We start from the raw sequence: 20,848 nt of genomic DNA, 5'->3' as shown, positions 1-20,848 counted from the left end.
GCTGCAGACATCAGAGCTTTAGAGAGAGAGTGTGCTAGAAAGAGAAGAGAAGAAGAGCAACAGGCTCACTTGCAGAGATTGGACACTGATATGGAAGACATACCTCAAAATGATGCGGGCGTCAATGGAGCTAACAACGTTCCACAAAACCAACAGCGAGCAGCTCGACCCATTGGCACTTACGACCGCCCCAACATTCATGGTCATAGATTGGGAATCCGAGCACCCGCTGTGGCAGCCAACAACTTTGAGATCAAATCAGGACTCCTCAACGTGATCGAGAACAACAAGTATCATGGCTTGGCTCTAGAGGATCCATTTGATCACTTGGACAGGTTCGACAGCTACTGTGGGTTGTCAAAAACCAATGGTGTGTCCGAAGATGCCTTAAAGCTCAAGCTATTCCCTTTCTCTTTGGGGGATAAGGCACGTCAGTGGGAGAAGTCTCTACCCAGTGACTCCATCACCACTTGGGATGACTGCAAGAAAGCATTCTTGGAGAAGTTCTTCTCTACTTCAAGAACTGCTAAGCTGAGAAACGAGATTTCCAGCTTTCAACAGAAGAACTTGGAAGGCTTCAGTGAAGCCTGGGAGAGATTCAAGGGCTACCAAGCTCAATGCCCACACCATGGCTTTTCTAAGGAGAGCTTACTGAGCACATTCTACCGTGGTGCTCTTCCTAAGTACAGAGCCAGACTGGATACAGCTAGCAATGGGTTCTTCTTGGGGAGAACTGAGGAGGATGCAGAAGAGCTGGTTGACAACATGGTAAAGAGTGATGCAGTCTACAGTGGAGACCACGACAGAGGCAGTAGAACAGATGATAAGCAGACGAGGAAAGAGATCAAAGCTTTGGAAGACAAGATCGACCTACTCATTGCTGAAAAAGCAACCCAAGAGCAGCTGAAGTTTGTTGGTAACTCCAAGCAGGAAGATCCACTTGCTGTCAATGAGGTTGAGGGTTTGGAAGGTCAAGAGGAGTTGTGTTTCATCAACAACAATGGTAGCTGGTACAAAAAGGAGCCCAATTTTCAGTACAACAACTACCAACAGAAATCCTATCCCAACAACCAACAGAGTGGTTATCCGCCTAGAAACAACCAGCAAAGCAGCTATCAGCCTCAGCAAAACCCCTTGTCTGGTTCCTCTGCTCCTCAAGAGAGCAGCACTGATACCTTACTGAAACAAATCTTGGAGTCTCAGACTAGAAGTGAGAAGCATGTTGGTTATGAGTTGAAGAACCTTCATTCCAAGATTGATGGGAGCTACAATGAGCTCAACAACAAATTCTCACACCTTGCTTCTACAGTCAAGAATTTAGAGAATCAGTTTGCTTCCATGAACACTCACCAGAATCGCCAGCAAGGATCTCTACCTGGAAAATCTGACCCAAATCCCAAGGAGGCCAAAGCTATCACCCTTAGGAGTGGTAAGCAGTTACCTCCTAGAACCCTCACCAAGGATGCTGAGAAACTAGGTGAGGGGGTTGCCATCAACATAGATGATGAAGTGGTGATTGTTGATGAGAAGATCAATGACGAGATCTTGGAGAAGATAGTGGAAGCCAAAGGTAAAGGAAAGGTTGGAGAAGAGAAGAAGACAGTAAAGGATGGTGAGGTTGTTACTCCAGCAAGTGAAAGTTCTTTTGTTCCTCTTCCTATGAACCCAAACTTCCATTCCCTGGTAGATTCAAGAAGCAGCTGCTAGAGAAGTACAAGGCTCTGTTTGAGAAGCAAATGAGTGAAGCTCAGGTTGCAATGCCCATCATCGATGCTTTCATGTTGATTCCTCAATACAGCAAGTTCCTGAAAGATGTTGTAGCTGCAAAGAAGAAGGAGATGGAAGGCATGATGATTCTTACCCATGAGTGCAATGCCATCATCCAGAGGCTTGATGTTCCAGAGAAATTAGAGGATCCAGGAAGCTTCACACTACCTTGTGCTCTTGGACCTATGGTATTTGAGAAAAGTCTCTGCGATTTGGGAGCTAGTGTCAGCTTGATGCCTTTGTCTGTTGCAAAGAAGCTTGGATTCACTCAGTACAAGAAGTGTAGACTCTCTCTGGTGTTAGCTGATCGTTCAGTGAAGTATCCTGTGGGCATCTTAGAGGACCTCCCTGTGAAGATTGGAAGGTATGAGATACCTACAGATTTTGTGGTGCTTGAGATGGGTGAGGAGGCTCAAGACCCATTGATTCTAGGAAGGCCATTCTTAGCTACAGCAGGAGCTATTGTTAATGTGAAGGAAGGCACGATTGATCTCTATTTGGGTAAAGAGAACATCCTCCACTTTGACATCAAGAGGAAAATGAGGAAACCAACTGTGTTCGGGCAAGCCTTCTACATTGAAGAGATGGACACCCCTGCTGATGAGCACCTTGAAGAGTTACCACCTGAAGACGACGAGGAGGGAGCATCTCCCTCTACTCATTCCCCATAGAAGGTAACCCACCACACTCCCCTGTATATACCATTTAATTTTTTGCATATTAGTCTTCTTTTCGGTATATCTCTCTCTACTTGACAACACAGAGACTGTGTAATTCAAGTTTGGGGGAGGTACCAAGTATTTGATCATATTTGCTTTGATGTTGTTTCATTGAGTCATGCATGGCATACCTATTTGCATAGATAAAAAAAAAAAATCAATCATTTAGTTTGCATCATTTGCATTTTTAGGAGAGTCTAGAGCATATAGGTTGCATTCACTTGCATTGGGAGCAATGATTTTGAATGCCTTGTAAAGAACACTACGTTGCACCTGAGTAGCTTTTGCACCTCTCAAAAAGACTTGTATGTTTCGAGCCTTGAAAACTCTTCCTGAAACTTGTTGATTGCTGAAACTCAGTCTTTGAAGCCAACTACGACCTTATTTGAACTGAACGAACTTAATGCTTCTTGCTCATGGTCCCTTGTGTACTGAGTCATGGCTATACACACTTGAGTTGTCACATCTTTTATACCAATCTTTTTTGACAAACTCTAGTGGTAGACCACTCCCAAAACCTTTTCCTCCTTTTAAGCTTTCATTGTTTGATGAGTGAGGCCTTTTTCGGAAAGTCTTACATGTGCATAATGTTGAGAGTATCGGGAACGACAATGCTTGATCTTCATTCTTGCTAGATTGGGCACTCTATTGTCTAGCTATAGGTGGGGGTGAGTGTTGTGATTATGATTTGGGAGAAATGAAAAAGAAAAGAATAGATTCTTTGTGCTTAAGTGAATTGTTTTATTGGGACCAGTATAGAAGCCTCTAGCTCAAGTTTTGAAAAGTCTTGGCCCCCAGCCTAAAAAAAAAAAAAAGGGAAAAAGAAAAACGAAAAAAAAGAGAAAAGAAAAAAAAAAAGAAAAAAAAAAAAAGGGGGCTAGCAAAGTTGTTAGGAGCTAAGAAATGTTTTGAGGTTGTGAAAAATCCCTTGTAGATTTCAAAGAGAAGGAGTTAAAGTTCTTAGGATCTTTTGGTGAGAGATGTGAGTTGGGTTTGACATTGGGAAATGATTGTGTGATTTGTATGTTTGGGAAAAGGGTAGAACAATGGAGATTGAGCATTGTATGCATGAGTTGGTCCCTTTCTTAGATATATTATGTGCAATGTCAAGGCTACTTGTTTTGAGAGTAAACCACCTTAAAGATCATATGTTTTGAACCTCTTGAATCACTTGAATAAAAGCCTTCCCTTACCCAACCAAATGACTTGGACCAACTGACCATTTGCAAGAATTCACCTGATGTTTTGTGCTTAATGAATGTGAGAGTTGGTTGATTTGAATGTGTGGATGCTTGATGATGAGTGTAAGAACAAAAAGAGTTAAGATAGGCCTAGAGAAGCTAGAGTGTAATAAGAGAGTGTGCTAGTTGTGTTTCTTTTGGCTATGTGCTCCCTCCTTCAACCTCTCTACCTATGAGTTCTAGAAAGTTCACTTGTGGACAAGTAAAAGAACAAGTTTGGGGGAGTTGATATCTTGCATATTTACATTGTTTTATCCATTCATTCATAAACATTTTCATCATATAGATTAGGATTTAGACATGTTTAGGTTGCATTTTGCATACATATGTCTCTATCAGGTATTTGAGTACCACATGGAGTTTCTGTAGACATTTGGGTGCATTTGGAGCTCAAAGGAGGTGATTAGAGTGGTCTTTGGACGAGCACTGCCTGAAGCGACTTCTCGGAGCGACTACATGAGGTCGCTGTGCACCACATCCCGGAGCGACTCATCCAGAGCGACTGCACGAAGTCGCTCGTGTTTTCACATCCGGAGACACACATATTTGACCCTGGAGCGACCTTCCAGAGCGACATGCTGAAGTCGCTCCCGATGTTCAGAGCGACCTGCTGGAGTGACACACCAAGGTCGCTCGCGTTTGTGCCGTCGGAGACACTAAAAGTGGCTCTGGAGCGACTTGCTGGAGCGACACCTGCAAGTCGCTCCGCGTTATTTTGCTGCCGAAAATTACAATTTTTCGGGGACCTTTTTGCAATTTGAAGGCACGTTTTGCACTTCTAAAAAACCTATGTTTTAATACTTTGTAAGCGAGAGAGGCAGATTATCTTTATCTTGGAGAAATACACAAAAACTCTCTTGAGAAGTTCATCTATTGGATTTTGATTGTTGTGTTATTGTTGATTTCTTATCTATTTCTCTACATGATTAATCTGAAATCCAATATGGGTTTAAGAGGAATCATGGAGATTAGTGAGTAATCACCTTTTGAATTCATGGGTTAGGGAGATTAAGGGTGATTAGGTTAGTTCTAGGATGTTTTAGTGTAGATCATTCTTGTTCCTTGCTAGTAGAGTAATCATAATGCATCTTCTGAGTTGGCCACTCAGTTGTTGATCCTTAGGCATTTCTCACCCGAAAGGTGTTCGATGAAATGCCCGAGACAACTCTCCTAGGCTTTTAGTATACTTTGCCAAAGACATTTGTTGTTAAAGATGCTAAGATAGCTAATAGACTTGTTAGTAATGATTGCTTTCATATTATTCAACCAAAGACATTTGATGTTTGAGATATGTTAGCAAATGAGCATTCATCTAGACATAGAGCTTGCTTAGAATTGTGTCTAGGCTTAAGGTTGATAGTTTGATTGATCATTTGCCATCCTTAGTTCGATACTTGATCACCCAAGGTCTAATCCCTATGCCCATGAGTTCTCTTTTCCCTTAGTCAAGAAAGTATCATTCTGTTATTGCTTTTTAGTTTTAGTAGTAGTTTAAAACCCATCTAAATCATTGGTTGCACTTAGATTAAGTGAGTACTTGCATTCTCAGTGCTTTGATATCCCTCAGAACTGGTTCGACAATCTTTTATACTACAACATTTGTCTTAGGAGCCTTGAAAACTCCTAACATCATTAGTAAATATGGCTTTTGTAAGCTTAAGTTGACAAAAAAAAAAAAGTAACCAAAGAACACTTATATGGGCCAATATAAATGTGTAAATGTCAAAATCAAAGGTAGGCTATTATTTGTTAGTGGGCCTCTTCAGTATATTTTGGAAAGAATTAACAAAGAAAGTTGTATGCCTATGTTTCTGTGGTCCACCATCTAACTTGACCCCCTTCTAACGAATCTATACTACTACAACAAAAGTACATACAAAGATATCCAAATCTTCCCATGCCTAGCTCATCTTATTTACAACATACTTTTAATTTGAGACTACTTTCTTTGCTTTTAGAATGTCAAGTGTTCGACAATAGTACTATGCGTATCTTCGCATTAAACCACGATGAAATTAATGAACTGAGTTTAGATTTCTTACAAAAAATATAAAAGCAGAAGAGACAAAACAGCTACACGTTGGCACTTGGCAGTATCTAAAGAGAAAAGAAACCGAGTGACAAAAAAGATCCAACGTTTACTAATAATAATCTTGTAATGAAATCATGAAATTTCGTGAACTGTAACAAATGGGAATAAATAATAATATGATAAAGAATACAATCTTGGAAACTAAAATAAATTATTAATGGCCGTTCAGGAACGTATCAGACGACGTTGACGGGTTTCCTAAGGAACATGAGCGAAGAAGGTGGCGCGCTGGGTGGCGCGTCTTCATGCCACGCGCTGACGTAAAGGCGCTCGTAGTAGTGGACACAGTAAAGGGATAATGACAGCTGAAGTTGGTCATGGCTCCAGATGATCTTGGGGAGTCGTGAGAGGACCGGGCGGATGCAGAGAAAGTAGAGACGTCTGTAGCCACCTAGAGCTGACACAACGGAGCGAAGGGGAAGTGAAGGTCGTGGTGACACCTGTCGGAAACAGAGCTCTTCCCATATTGAGTCATTACGAGCCACGGCCGACCAAAGACGGCACACGCAAGCGGCTGAGCAGAGAGAAGGACCGTCTAGTCGTCGGAGTATTTCTACGAGCACGTCTTGATGGTCGTTGATGGAGAACTCGGGAACAAGTTTCACTCGCTGCCGCTTGTTGTTATTTTTCTCGACCATTCTAATTCGTTTCTCCGACATAGTACTGGGAAGAGAGAAAGGGAGAGGCTTGTGTTGTGTTTCAAAGAGAGAAGGTCTATACAGCTGTTGAAACCACACGGGCGCATATAATATATATATGCGTAATTATGTAAAAATATTGTGCAAGTGAGAAGCAGAGAGGGAGTGATGTTTATATTCAATCTGTAAAGTAATAAAAAATTAATGTTGGTTGAGTGGTTATTGTTGCTTTTAAAGCCCTAGTCTATACCATTACTTCTCTTTTTGTTTCTTTGCTTCACTAATCTTTTTTTTTTGGGTCAAAACGCTTCACTAATCTTGCTTATCTTTCTATTCTAGTATTGACCAATTGAGTTACCTAACACCGATACAAAACTACATTTGTTTATCCAATAAATTGATCGAACATAATAGGATAGTAATACTAATATACGTATAGTAAGTTATTCACAGTATTGGAACGATGCAAGACTTATTTGTATGTGTGTATATATATTATTTTCTTAGTGACTCTAAAGTCTCTAATGTATAATTGGTTAACATATTGTGATCAATCTTTGTCTTCTGAAAGTGAGCTATATAGAGGCCTGAAACTTCAAAACTAATCAAGATGAACTGGTAATTAATCTTGTTGTATACTGTGTAATTTTGAAGTATATTAATATGAATGAAGTATTGCCAAACGTGACTATATGTGGAAATAAAACCTACTTGTGATTTAAGAGATACTGGCGGCTAGTGGATAACGTAGAAAGTTAAAGGGCTTAAAATAGATCTTGCGTATGACTCATTTGCTTTATGAACAGTAATGTTAAGTCAAACCTCTCGCTGACTATTTCTAACCAACCAATTATACCCACGACAAAATATCAAAATAGTTCTACCCGGAGTGTTTTTTTTTTATTTAACTTTGGAGTTTTCCAGCGGTAAGCCAGACTAATTCCCAAGAAGCTTTCCATCCGAGTACGCTTTTTAATAGACGGAAAGATGACTAAAGCGACTCAAACCCAAGACGGGTACTCCAGCTGGATACTCGAAAAATATTTGTTTCTTTTTTTTTCTTTTTGCTATAAAATTCTTGTTTTCTTGCGTAAGAAAAGAATTAAAACAACAAAAACTATATCTATATATGTATCTACATTGGTGAAGAAAAAATTTATAAATCTATATGCAGTTTCAAGTATCTTGGTGTTTTATATACAATTATTATATGAGTTTACTATATGAACAGAAGTGCATGTTATTGTTATTTGGCTTATATCTTTTTTTTAAACAAATTTGGCTTATATCTATTGATAAAAAAATTAGCTATTCGTTTTTAAGGTATACAAATACTGAGGGTCCATAAAAATCATCTTAGATATTAATTTTTCTTTTCTTTTAAAACTGTACATAGCAAAAAAACTAGACAAATTGCCATTCAAACTTGTTTTCAAGAAAAAACTAAAATCTTTTTGACAAAAAGAAACTAAAACCTACAACAACCCCTAATAATTAAAAACTAAAAACCAAAAACTAAATTCCAAAAACAAATAATTCACGAAAACTATATATTGCCATTCAAGCCAGAGTTTTTTCTCTTGACATTTTCCCAAAAAAATTTAACTTTTTTCCCTTACGTGAAAATTGCATTCAACTACGTTCGTGATCACTACTACAGAGTGTCCACCCCTATAACAATAATGCCTACGAAAATCAAACCATGGCGTTAGTCTATTTTAGAGATTATATCTCACTACTGCAGCGTGTTCACGCGCATTTATACTAGCTTTTGATTAACACTAGCTAGTCTATACTTTTTTTTTTGAGAAAGGGCTAACAGCCTAACACTAGTCTATGCTTCTTCCTTTTTTTGTGAAACACCAATCTATAGTTGATATTGATATTGATATTTAATATGAATAAGGAAATAATTAAAAAAAAGTTGAATTGAGAGTAATTACGGATATTTGTAGATGTATACCTAATGTATGCATGTGAACATCTATATTGAGAAATAAGATTTGTAACTTGTGAATGCCTGAATGGGAATCGAGATGAAATGAGGAGGGTCCAAGGACAAGAATCCACGAGAGAGAACTGCAAATCCGATGCTCTTCCAATTTCGTTTTAAAATATTCATATTTCTCCTATTTGTACATTTTTAAAATTATGTATATACACCAAGACATGAATATACATAACTTCCTCAGTTTTCGGCTCTGTTAGTTTTTTTTTTCTGAAAGTTTACAAATGTACATATACATATTCATATTTAGGCATTGGCATATTTATCTGAAACTGAAGAACCAAACCGAACCAAGAAATAAAATTCGGTTCAAGTTTGGATCCTATCAATTATCCGAACGGATCATATATCTTTAGAATCGAAAAACTAAAACTAAACTAGAACCGAACGAGAAACAAATGGTATCCAAATTTCTATAATATAATTTATATACTTATAAACATTAATTATATTTAATTTTAAAATAATCAAATAATTTTAAATTTAATTTTAAAATAATCAAATAAATTAAAAATATTAATCATAAACTAAAATATCCAAAAATGAATAACAATAATATTTTTTATCTAAAATATTTAAATTTATCCTAGCTATTCAAGTCTTTATCTGAAATCCTAAATTTTTTAATTTTCTAATCTGAACTAACCGAAAAATCGTAACTAAACTATAATATAATGAAATCGAAAATTTTATCGGATATTAGCCGGTTTCCAATTTTGTTAGCCGAACCGAACTAGAAACCAAAATAAGAAAACTGAATTTTTTAAATACTCAAAACAATTTAAATCTTTAGAACTAATAAAAGAACCAAATCGAGAACTGAATATACCAGGCTATTCATATGTGTCTTAGTGTATATATTTGTTACAGTTTTATCTTCTCGAGGTAGAAAGAGGCGTTGTTGTTCCTTCTTCTTGTTGTTTTTATACTTGTATTTTTTATTTTTGAGTTCTTCCATATGTCTTCTTCACATTCTCGTCTTTCTTGTTTCAGGACCGTTGTACTATTATCTTACACAGGTATATCCATGCATGTTACGTATATGTTATTAACAACACATTTCAAAATTAACTTATATATTGGTGATTATGTAAAAGGTGCATGCAGTTGTCATTTTCATATCTTTCATTATAGAAAATTATTGGATTTGATTATGTCACGAGAAGTGATTTTTCTTTAGTTTTTCTTCAGCTATTCATATCACTAAACCAAGTTCTGATTCGATGAAAAGTTTTGTCCATGAGCACCTCCATGACTCCATCATATTGTGTATGTATAATCTATATGGGAGAATAATATTCCTCTCTTCTTAGCGTCTTTTACTAATGATTTTGTATTAGTTAAATAGCGTGAACTTTTGTTTCAATAAGTTTATTGTTGTAAACAAACGCAAATTAACTTCGAAAAAAAGGAATTTAAAGAGCAAAAATGATTAATCGAGACAAATATCCTTTTAAAGTTTGTATATTAATTATGTGATTGATCATTTACAATATTTTAGATTTATATTACCTCAAAATCTGATATTTTTTTTCCTTTTAAGACTTTTTTTTAATCTTACTAAAAATGTCAGTAGCAGGTTTCATAATCCTAATATACATACAACACCTTCAAATATCGATCTTGATCACGAGTTAAATTTTCTTGTGCTTACTGATGCACAGAGATTTCAATTTCAGAATCAATATTTCTAATTTGCATTTTAATTTTTTTCCCCCAATATATTTGTTATGTACCCAAAACCTTCATGTCCGAAAGTTTCTAAAGTTTATTGATAAACTTTAGAATTCTAAAAATGCATACATTGTCTCATAAAAACGAATTATATACACAACAAGTTCTAAAACGCATATATGTGTATCCTTTTCAACAAAGAATAGCCGTACACTATCATCCAAATGAAAAGACTGCCACCCAAACAGAAAATAAAAATACCATGAAAAAATAAGGAAAAAAATGAAAAAAATGAAAAAAAAAAAAAAAAAAAATCAAAATGTAAACTATGTTGATATGCATCACGCTCTCACCTCTCTCCTCTTTTGGCGATTAGGGTTTGACAGTGTAGCCGCTGCCGGCGAGCCTCACGCTCGCTGGTGAGAATCTCTTCTCCTTTCTCCCTCCTCTTCCTTTCTTCTTCCTCTTTGCTTTCTGATGATGGGTCTTTTGGTTTGTGATTCGGAGTTATTTTCTCCAGATCTGCCAGCCTCCCCTTCTGCTACAGGATCTTCCTCTGATGTTCATGGTGGCTCTGAGTTTCTGAGCCCGCCAGACCCACCGGACCCTCCAGATCCACCGGATTTGGATTTTGACGGTAACTCAATTACGGCAGTATGCAGTCTCATCTACTGGTCTTCCCCGGCTCCTTCTAAGGCTATCAGGTTATATTTTGGCCCTTCAAGCTTCTCTCCTCAGGTCTCTCAGATTTGTGGATCTTTGGTAGCTGGGTTTGTTATAAGAAGTGATATACTCTTAGGCTGGTATTATGAAGCTTTGGTCACTGCGTTTGATTTGCTCTATGTGTTGGTAAATGTCCAAAGTTTCTTTCACTTGTCGTGCTGTTTGAGAAGTAGTCAAAGTTTCAGGATGTTTGCGGCTTTATTCCTGTGTGGTTTGGGCTCTTTTGTCACTACTATCAAAGTTTCCAATGGTAATTCTCAAGCCTTGGAGCAACCCCTTACTGTGGTATACAGTTTTTCGTTGGTTTGTGCTGTAACAGTGGATGCATTGTTGCTATTTTCTCCCCATTCGTGGCAGCTGGGAAAGAAACGTGATAGTTGTTGCTTCCTTACATTGAACCGAAGTAGTTTGGGCTGTGATAGCCTAGTGTTTTCCGTTATGGATCCTACCTACCTTCAATATCTTTCACTTGGTTTGGGTGATAGTTTTGCAGGGAGCATTGTGTCGTCAATGGAAGTCTTCCGTTTCATTAGTTCGTGTACGAACTCGTATTCGGATACTCAAGACTCACCGGTATTACAAGGTTTTACCTCCCGGATTTATGACCTCTCTGCCTTTGTTGCAGTGTGTCTAACCCTTTTGGTTGCACTAGTTGTGATCATATCAATGGGTATCTCTAAGCTTGTCTACAAGGTAGACTGTCAAGAACTCACTAACCTTCTTTCAGAGAGTTGGTCATTCGATGTTCACCGGATCTTACTCGCTATTCGATCCCTTATCTTTTCCTTTGTTGCTTTATATGCTCATTTTTCTTGTTGTTGTGCTTATGTTATGGCAAACTCTTTGGCTTGTGATGCCTTCCTATGTTGTAACACCTCCTCCGCTAATGGAATTCTAAACGTTTAAGTTAATGAAGTAATGTTTGACCCAAAAAAAAAAAAATGAAAAAAATCAATATGCATCTATCAAACATACAGCATGGCGTTGGAATTTCGCCAAAAATAGCAAATCTAAAATTCGTTCCAATATTCAGCTGTCCTAGCCTCCACATATGATATATACCATTACTGTGTGTGTGGATATACGTATAATACACCCGTAATCAAAAATGAATTCACTTCATCACGATGGGATTTTGTTTAATTGTCTTGTGGGCATAAGTTAAGCCTATGGGGGTAACCGTGTAAGGGGACTTTGTTTGTTAAGCTCGATCATTTGGTCTGTTGACTATCTGTTATGTTGAATACAGGAAATAACAAAAACATAATCATGAAATATCAACATATCATATAATTGAGAGGTTTGATGTTCATTCATTTAGTTTTTTTTTTCAGATATTTACTTATTACTCTTTCAACGGCTAGCGTTTGTACTTTGTAAAAAGTTTGACATGTGCATCATCTAATTGGTCAACCTTATATAATTATCGTATCGCTCAGATTTATTAATAAAACGTCCTGGAAAAAGGGAATATAATCAACATTTTATTATATAGCTGTATGAAAATAACACTAACGTCTCTCGGTTGCGGCCGTATTCTGGCTGATCTCCCAACAAATTCATCAAAACAAAATTGTTTCTATACTAAACGATAAATCTCATTTTATGTTGTTTCATCAAAATTGCATAGTTATACAAACACCTCGATGTTTTTTTTTTTTTTGGTAAAAATGTAAAGATATTATTACCAATTTTTCATTTTTGACAGAAATACAGAGATAACAAGAAACAGAAAACGAAAAAGAAAGTCTAAACACAAACACAAACACCTCGATGTTGTTGGCGATAAAGTTTATTTTCCATGTAGCTTTGTGACATGGGGGTGCCAAACTCATGAATTTTTTTATCTCTAGATGAATGACCTCATATGCCAGCCTCATCTGAGAAACCCCTCCAATGAACATGCATAGAAGCCGCTAGGACTTTGTCATGAAGCTCGTAAATGATTGAAATACTCGAAAAGATTTCACTTTTCATAAAGATTACTATTAAAATCCTCATACAATATTTATTAAATTTTCACTTTCACATATATATTATCAACAACATGTTATAGATATATAAATAGAAACTACGATCTCATATAAACAAATTAACTAGAAAGAACGTAATTTTTGACAAAAGAAAAAACAAAAAGTAGTAGTTGACAAAATAAAAAAGGGCAATATGGAAATACTGTCAGTTTTAGGAACTGGTATCCAATGTCTAATTAGAGTTCTGAATCAACTAGCTACGCTTTCTGATATGTCTATTGTAGTATAATAAGAAATTACTAAGATCGAGGGTAAGTGCAGAACACAAGGCAAAGATTAGGTCAACCCTAACGATAAAACAAGTAAAGAAAAAACGCGAAGAAAAGACAGATGACACTCCTCCGTCAAATACTATTTGATAAGTTAATATGCCGCTCATGTACCTATTTTAAACGAATACAAGTATCAATTAAAAACAATAGTTAAGAAGGATTTGGTGATGATCAAAAGAGTAAATAAGTTTAAGGATGGTTAAAGATATAAAAGCTAGCTCAAGTACAAAATGATAAAGAAACCAACGAAGAAAAAGGGTGAACATAAACATCCCAATAAACAAACAAACAATCACTCTCACTGCCATATCCTTCAGCTTTCAGCTATACTGTATTACACTGTTACACACACATATATATATATATATGTGTGTACTTTCACCATATATATATATATGTGTGTGTGTTTTCTGAACCATTCTTGTACTTTCACCATATTTTTATGTTTCAATATATATTTAGAAAATTGCCCGGCCGTTTAAAGTTCATCTAATTTTCTTTTTTTCTTTAGAAAACATATGTATAAATTAGTATAGCTAAATGCTAAGGTTTATTAGTATGGAAAAATTATATCAGTTGTTAAATTAATGGGAGTATTGCTAAACATATATGTAAATTATATAAACTATGAAAATTATTGTCGTGATTTCGCTGAAGTTATTAGAATTCCGTATGCTATTGATGGAAAGGTAACACCTAATTCATTTTATTTTCGAAACAAGACCGTTTGGTATTGATAATATATCATCAATCATGTTTATTTTTTCTATTTTCTGGTGTGGAAAGACTATTAGTTTCTCATTATTTGTCCCATTAGTTTCTCATTATTTGTCATATTCTTCTAGGGTATAATTCGTTGCAAATCAGTTTCACTAAAAACAGTCTTTAAGAAAATTTAATGGGACTAAAATCACATGTAGTTGAAAACCAACAACTTCAGTATATATGCTGGTCACTCAATATAAAAAGCCCAGGAGCCAAATCTTGACACCGTCAATCTTTTCCATTCACTCAAGGGCCCGTAAACTACTGATAAGAAAACAGCGGCCTGGATTTTAAGTGGTTAAGAACCCATCTGAGAAACTTCATTACACCAATAGTTAATCCATCCTTACGACAAAAACCATCAGTAACAAGATGCAAACCAACCAACAAAGCCACAATAAGATCAAAGGCTAATAATACACAGAAATAATAGTACAATCAGATTCAAAAAGATCCTTAAGCCAAAGAGCTAAGTAAGGTTGCCAACGGTCTTCTTTAATCACAGTTTTGCTATCAAGAAAGCTCCAAGATTTGTTTTTCTTGGTTGAATGTTCGATCCGAGTTTGGAATCTTAGCCAAACGCCTGAGAATGGTTTTAAGTGGTTAAGAACTTAAGATAGTGTTATAAACAAACATATTAAATAGGGATAAGCATATGGCATTCCGAGACAACAAATTCTAAAAGCAGATCCACAAGAAAATTTATATGCCACTGTAAAAATTTGTGGCAATCCGTGAATGGAGTCACACGTAATCAAAGTTAGTTAGTTCGCCATATATAGCCGCCATTATATTTTTCAAGGCCATCTACATAATGGACGTCCGTGGTCGATATGACCAATGTTGAAATTAAATTCTAGACAAGTGTTTCTTTGTCAGTTCGTAGGTGTGAAAAAATGGTGTGTGCTAAGCATTGCTAATATCACCAAGTCATTTCTTTTTTTTTATTTTTTTGAAACACCACCAAGTCATTTCTCAACAAAGATCTTTATTATTTAAACACCAAACTTGATAAAATATTAAGGGATAGGTAGCAAATTCTCACGTACTAAACACCTCCTTGACCTCAAGACACTTTAGCAGCTACATAAACATCACCACAGACTAAGCAGTTTACATACGACAAAGCCACAACGTAACTACTGATAACTGACATTAAGACAACTAGAAACCCCAAAACACCATGTCATCAAGCCTCTCGTTGGTCGGACTATTCCCACCGTGAACCAGCAACCCTTTCTCACCATTCACCACCGCAACAGCAAACGCGCACCACCCACGTGGGCACGGGTTCTTCCCTTCCTCAGTACCATCAACAACCTTCTCCCACACCAACGTCTCCGTGTCAAACCTGTAAATATCTCCAGACAACTTCCCAGCTCCCATATGCATCAGCTCATGCGGCTCCTCCTCACCACCATATATCACAATATACTTCCCGGAAGAAACCGCCGGAAACACGCTTCTCGCCGGAGGCACGTCCCCGGTAGTCTCCACGGCGGTCCACTGACCACTAACCAAATCAAAACAATGGATATCACCCAATTCATTACCGTCAAAACCAAACAAGACCCAAACTTTCCCATCCACAACCACAAGCCCCGGCGCTCCTCTCCCTTTACAAGCCTCCCCAGCCGCCGGATACTCAACCCACTTCCGATCAACCACGTCGTAAGCATGCAGAGTGTTCACACGCCCCTTGGCCGTAACACCACCAAAGACGTAAACTTTCCGGTCGTCGCCGGCCATAGAGTGGTAGCTCCGACCGGGAAGCCCTTCCTCGACGGGAGACAGCAACTCCCACTTGTTCGCCACCGTGTCGTAAGCGTGCAAGCCGTTGTATTTGCGAGAGTCGTCGCGGCCGCCGTAGACGTAGATGGTGGTGCCGATAGGGACCATGGAGACTCCGAAACAGGGGAAAGGAGCGTCCCCTGTTGCAGGGGCGATGGACCATTCTTGAGTGTCGAGATCGAAAACGTAGAGATCGTTGTCGATGTGGATCGTCGGTTTAAGCTCGCCGCCAAAGCAATAGACTTTGTTCCCGACCACGGTGATGGCGTGTGAGCTTCTTGGTCCTGGACCAGCTCCTTTCTGACCCACCTGGTTAAAAAAACAATCAAAGATTAAAACTTTAATCGGTGTTTCGATTATGCAAATCTTATTACTATTGAGGATTAAAGAGGCAGATTGATTATAAAAAAGGTGAAATTTTTACCTTAACCCATTTGTTATCAGCCACAGGACTCATACTTGCAACTTCGTTCCTCGTAATTTCAGGGAATAAAAGAAAAGTTTTTGTTTTTGATGAATTGTTGTGACTTTTGATATTGATGATGCGTGTAGTTATATAGGCAAACGTGGTATCACATCACCACAAGATAAAAATTCAAAGTGAATAAGGATTTCTTAAGACACGTTCCACAACTGGAGATACGTTACCATCTATAACACTATTTCTTAATTAATTGTGATAACTTCTATAAACGTATTTTAAGGAAAAGAAAATCTGATTACGCAAGTTCAATACTGCAATGCATTTTTATTGGTTAAATACAGCAAATGACAATGCATGTTCTTTTGTGACTTTATTAGCTAAGAAATTTGAAAATGTAGCAACTTTTTATATATGAGTTGTTTTGGGTCAGTAAATATATATGTATTTGAAAATGGCAAAGCACATAACACCATATCTGCTATCATATAAGAACCCTGTAGAATCCAATAGTAAGGAAAAATTGATAAACAAACAAAAGATACAAAGACAAAGCAATAAATATAGTAAGCATGAAATAGATAACCGGGGAGTAGTCGTATGATGAATGCAATAATCCGAGCCTTTTTTTCCTTACCCGGAAATTCCCTATCGACTCCTCAGATTTGATGAGTAAACAAATTGTTCATGAAGTTCTTAAACCTCTCATATTAAGTTCAAAAGACTTTATGACCTGAATTAACGAAGAAAACCATCTAAGGATAACAATAATCATCACTAAGAGGGAAAAAATCAAAACACATAGCAGATCTTTTAGCTCGAGTTTGTAAAATAAATCGGTATTGAAATGTGTTACTGCTTTTGTAGGACTATAATGTTGCATTTTGGGTCTCTTCGCAGGCTTTGTATCAATTTCTCTTCTTCGAAGGTTCTCTATTTATAGAAGCAAGCTTTGTAATTTTTTACCAAAAAAAAGCAAGCTTTGTAATGATGTTGGAATTCTGAAAGATATCCAAAGGGATTTCGTTTTGTGTTTATTAGAGTTGTAACCGAGTTGGCCTTGAGAAGACGACAATGAAGTGGAAGAGTCCAGAGTCAAGACGATTATAACGAATATTAGGGTAAATATGGACACCCTCTCCTCTAATTTGTTTCACGTGAAGATGAAATGACATGGCAAAAAGAAAATATCTAATTTGATGATTTTATTAGATGATGTGGACATCCTCTCCTTTGAGTATATTTCCCTTTTATTATTGTAAGATTATTGTTACTAGATAACTAGGGATTAACCCCTTATTTAAATACATATATATTTACTGACCCAAAACAGGAAAAAATAAGGGGTTTTTGCCAAAACTAACCCACAACTTGATTTTAATTCCAAACCTATATCCAAACTTGAATCAAATGCAAAACTAACCTAAAAGCTTAGTGAAATTACAGCTCAGCCCCTTGTGACCAAACAAAAAAAACATAAGCCATTTTTACGAATATAGCCCCAGTAAATCGTCTGAGTCGTCTGAGATGTTGGAAGTCGTCTGGACGACTGAAGTGTAAGTCGTCTGGTACCAGTTTATTTTAAAAATAATTTATAAATCTTCTAAAAAAATATTTTGATGCGTAAAAAATAAAAATCAAGTAATTATAAACAGTTTTAACTAATATAAATTAAGATATGATAAAATTGATTTGTTTTGAAGATAGATGAGTGAAAGTAGTGAATCATGAAATACTTTGGTTTAGGAGTTTGGCAAACATATGTTGTAGTATTGTATGTATTGCTAGGGTTAGATTTTGGAAAACTAAAATATTTTTTTCAAAAATTAGTTTTCACCTATATGTGTTTATTTTTGTGTATAGTAAACACTTTTCAAGTTTGATTTGGTTTTATGAAGTGTTTAATTAGATAATTAAGTTTAGGGGTTATGTTTAGGGTGTGGACGACTTATATTTCAGTCGTCTGTTGAATAATCTACCCGGACGACGTATATTTCAGTCGTCCAGACGACTTACTTGTAAGTCGTCTGGGAAGTCTTCTATTTTAGTTTCCCGCTAAAAATATTTAATTTCCCGCTAAAAATATTAAACTCTTCTGGACGACTTACATGTAAGTCGTCTGTTTTAATTTCTTCACCAGACGACTGAAATGTAAGTCGTCCAGGAAGTCGTCTGAGTCAAAAATATTTAATCTAATTGGATTTTTTGTCTCCCTATAAAAAGAAAAATTTACACATTCTCTCTCCTCCTCTCAAATGGCTGCAACAAAAATGTAATGTTCATCATTCTAAAACTCTCCAACCTCTCTCTAATCTCTTTGACTTGAAAACACCAAACTTTATATGAATTTTCAGTTTTGTCTCATGTATTTCTTACTAATCTATCTCTTTTGCAGGTTTTTAATCAAATGGTACTCATCTTCCACTAATTTAGAGGTAGATCTATTAATTTTAGATATGCATTTTTGTGTGTTCTATAAATGTAGATTTATCTAATCTTCCACTCATTTTCTCTATTTTTAAGTCATTTGAACGTTTTTGGATATGCAGGTTTTTCAGATCTGGATTTGATGTGCAGGTTTTTCAGATCTGGAAGACTTCTCGGACGACTTACCTGTTAGTTGTCTGGAAGTCGTCTGGAAGTCGTCTGGACTTCTTGAAAGTCTTCTGACAAAGTCGTCTGGACTTCCAAGAAGTCGTCTGGACTTCCAGGAAGTCGTCTGGACTTCTAGGAAGTCGTCTGGATTTTTCTGAGCGTTTTGGTAAGTTCTTATGTCTGATTTTTCTTCATTTGGTAACTTCTTGTTGTATAAAGTTCTTACTTTTTTCCCAAACTAAAACTCTCCAAACCCACTCTAATCTCTTTGACTTGAAAACACCAAACTTTATATGAATTTTTCAATTTTGTCTCATGTCTTTGTTACTAATCTATTTTTTTTTTTTTTGCAGGTTTTTAATTAGATGGTACTCATCTTCCACTAATTTAAAGGTAGATTTTTTATTTTTAGATATGTAATTTTGTGTGTTCTGTAAAGGTAGATTTATCTAATCTTCCATTCATTTTTTCTGTTTTTAAACCATTTGAACGTTTTTGAATATGCAGGTTTTCCAGATCTGGATTTAATATGCAGGTTTTTCAGATCTGGAAGACTTCTGGGACGACTTACTTGTTAGTCGTCTGGAAGTCGTCTGGAAGTCGTCTGGAAGTCGTCTGGACTTCCTAAAAGTCATCTGGACTTCCTGTAAAGTCGTCTGGAAGTCGTCTGAACTTCCTAAAAGTCTTCTGGAAAAGTCGTCTGAACTTCCTGGAAGTCGTCTGGACTTCTTAGAAGTCGTCTGGACTTCTTAAAAGTTGTCTGGTCTTGTCTACTCAAGTGGAATCCAAGCTTGTCTTTGTAGATGAATGATCTATAATAGTTTTGTTTGTGGTCTGTTTTGTGAATTGCATGTATACTCTTTTAGTTGTGAATTTTTTGTAAAATCAGTAATAATGTTTTCCAAGATGTATTAAATGTGCTAACAATGTGTTTTCACATTTACAAATCAATGAAATAATAGACTTCACTAGCCTTTTTCTTATCTTTGGATCTCTCATATGCAATAATAAACTCCAATGGCCTTTTTCTCATCTTAATAAACAAGAATGTTGGTAAGAGATGGAAACAAATAATACTAACTAGTCAAAACATATCATATTTTTTATAAGTTTGCATTGAAAAACTTAGTCAAATTTAGTAAAACTAAGGGAGAGAACATATTTTGTAAATATGAGTTTTACATATCTTGAAGTTACTTATCACTCTTAAAAATACAAGTTATTCAAAAACTAACGTAGAAGACTTAAAAATTAGTGGAGAAGACGCGGACGACTTCAATCTAAGTTGTCTAGACGACTAAACTATATGTCGTCTGGTCAACGCAGAGGTTATTTTTGCAATTGACTTTGAAATCTGTTATTTCGGACGACTGAAAGTTAAGTCGTCTACTATTGTTTGGTTAAAAAAAAACTCCAAAAAAGCTAGACGACTTACATTTCAGTCGTCAGAGGTTAGTTTTGCATTTGACTGGATTATTTCAGAAGTTTGACTTTTTGGACGACTTACATTTCAGTCGTCTAGTGAAAATTAAAATAATAATATTTTTTTAAAAGTAGACGACTTATAGTTAAGTCGTCATAGGTTAGTTTTGCAATTGAAAAAAAAAACTTCAAGATTTAATTATACACAGACGACTTATAATTCAGTCGTCCACCAGACGACTTAATTGTAAGTCGTCTAGGACTTTTTTCCGAGATTCTGGTCAAACCTCGTAAATCCTGGACGACTTACATTTCAGTCGTCTCGTGGACGACTGAATTATAAGTCATCTGTATATAATTAAATCTTGAAGTTTTTTTTTTCAATTGCAAAACTAACCTATGACTACTTAATTGTAAGTCGTTTACTTTAAAAAAAAATATTATTATTTTAATTTTCGCCAGACGACTGAAATGTAAGTCGTCTGGGGAAGTCAAACTTCTGAAATTATCCAGTCAAATGCAAAACTAGCCTATGACGACTGAAATGTAAGTCGTCTAGGTTCTTTGGAATTTTTTTTGAAACCAAACAATAGTAGACGACTTAACTTTCAGTTGTCTCAGGTTACAGATTTCAAAGTCAATTGCAAAAATAACATCTGCGTTGACCAGACGACTTCCAGGTAAGTC

At 36.3% G+C, this 20,848-nt stretch overlaps 3 protein-coding genes and 1 non-coding gene across 4 annotated transcripts; 1 reads left to right on the top strand and 3 right to left on the bottom strand.

Annotated features, from left to right (window-relative positions):
• Nucleotides 1–528: 528 nt before the first annotated feature.
• Nucleotides 529–635, bottom strand: LOC125576041. The gene has a single exon (XR_007314575.1). It is a non-coding gene; the product is annotated as a small nucleolar RNA R71 (small nucleolar RNA).
• Nucleotides 636–5,845: 5,210 nt separating this feature from the next.
• Nucleotides 5,846–6,782, bottom strand: LOC106352277 (F-box protein SNE). The gene has a single exon (XM_013791937.3). It carries the CDS (start codon nt 6,476–6,478, stop codon nt 5,996–5,998), a length of 483 nt encoding a protein of 160 aa, XP_013647391.3. The 5' UTR covers nt 6,479–6,782; the 3' UTR covers nt 5,846–5,995.
• A 3,679-nt stretch (nt 6,783–10,461) lies between these two features.
• LOC125575929 lies at nt 10,462–11,773 on the top strand. The gene is made up of 2 exons (XM_048735281.1): nt 10,462–10,843; nt 11,348–11,773. The coding sequence occupies exons 1-2, from the start codon at nt 10,617–10,619 to the stop codon at nt 11,766–11,768; spliced, it is 648 nt and encodes a 215-aa protein (XP_048591238.1). The 5' UTR covers nt 10,462–10,616; the 3' UTR covers nt 11,769–11,773.
• Nucleotides 11,774–14,908: 3,135 nt separating this feature from the next.
• Nucleotides 14,909–16,536, bottom strand: LOC111198713 (nitrile-specifier protein 5). The gene is made up of 2 exons (XM_022687799.2): nt 16,148–16,536; nt 14,909–16,032 (listed from the first exon to the last, which is right to left on the bottom strand). Exons 1-2 carry the CDS (start codon nt 16,178–16,180, stop codon nt 15,097–15,099), a joined length of 969 nt encoding a protein of 322 aa, XP_022543520.2. The 5' UTR covers nt 16,181–16,536; the 3' UTR covers nt 14,909–15,096.
• Between the last annotated feature and the right edge of the window lie 4,312 nt (nt 16,537–20,848).

Source organism: Brassica napus, chromosome A6, assembly GCF_020379485.1.
Source record: "Brassica napus cultivar Da-Ae chromosome A6, Da-Ae, whole genome shotgun sequence".
Taxonomy (NCBI): Eukaryota; Viridiplantae; Streptophyta; class Magnoliopsida; order Brassicales; family Brassicaceae; genus Brassica; species Brassica napus.
The sequence above is the reverse complement of the archived record's forward strand: the minus strand, read 5'-3'. Positions and strand labels throughout refer to the sequence as shown.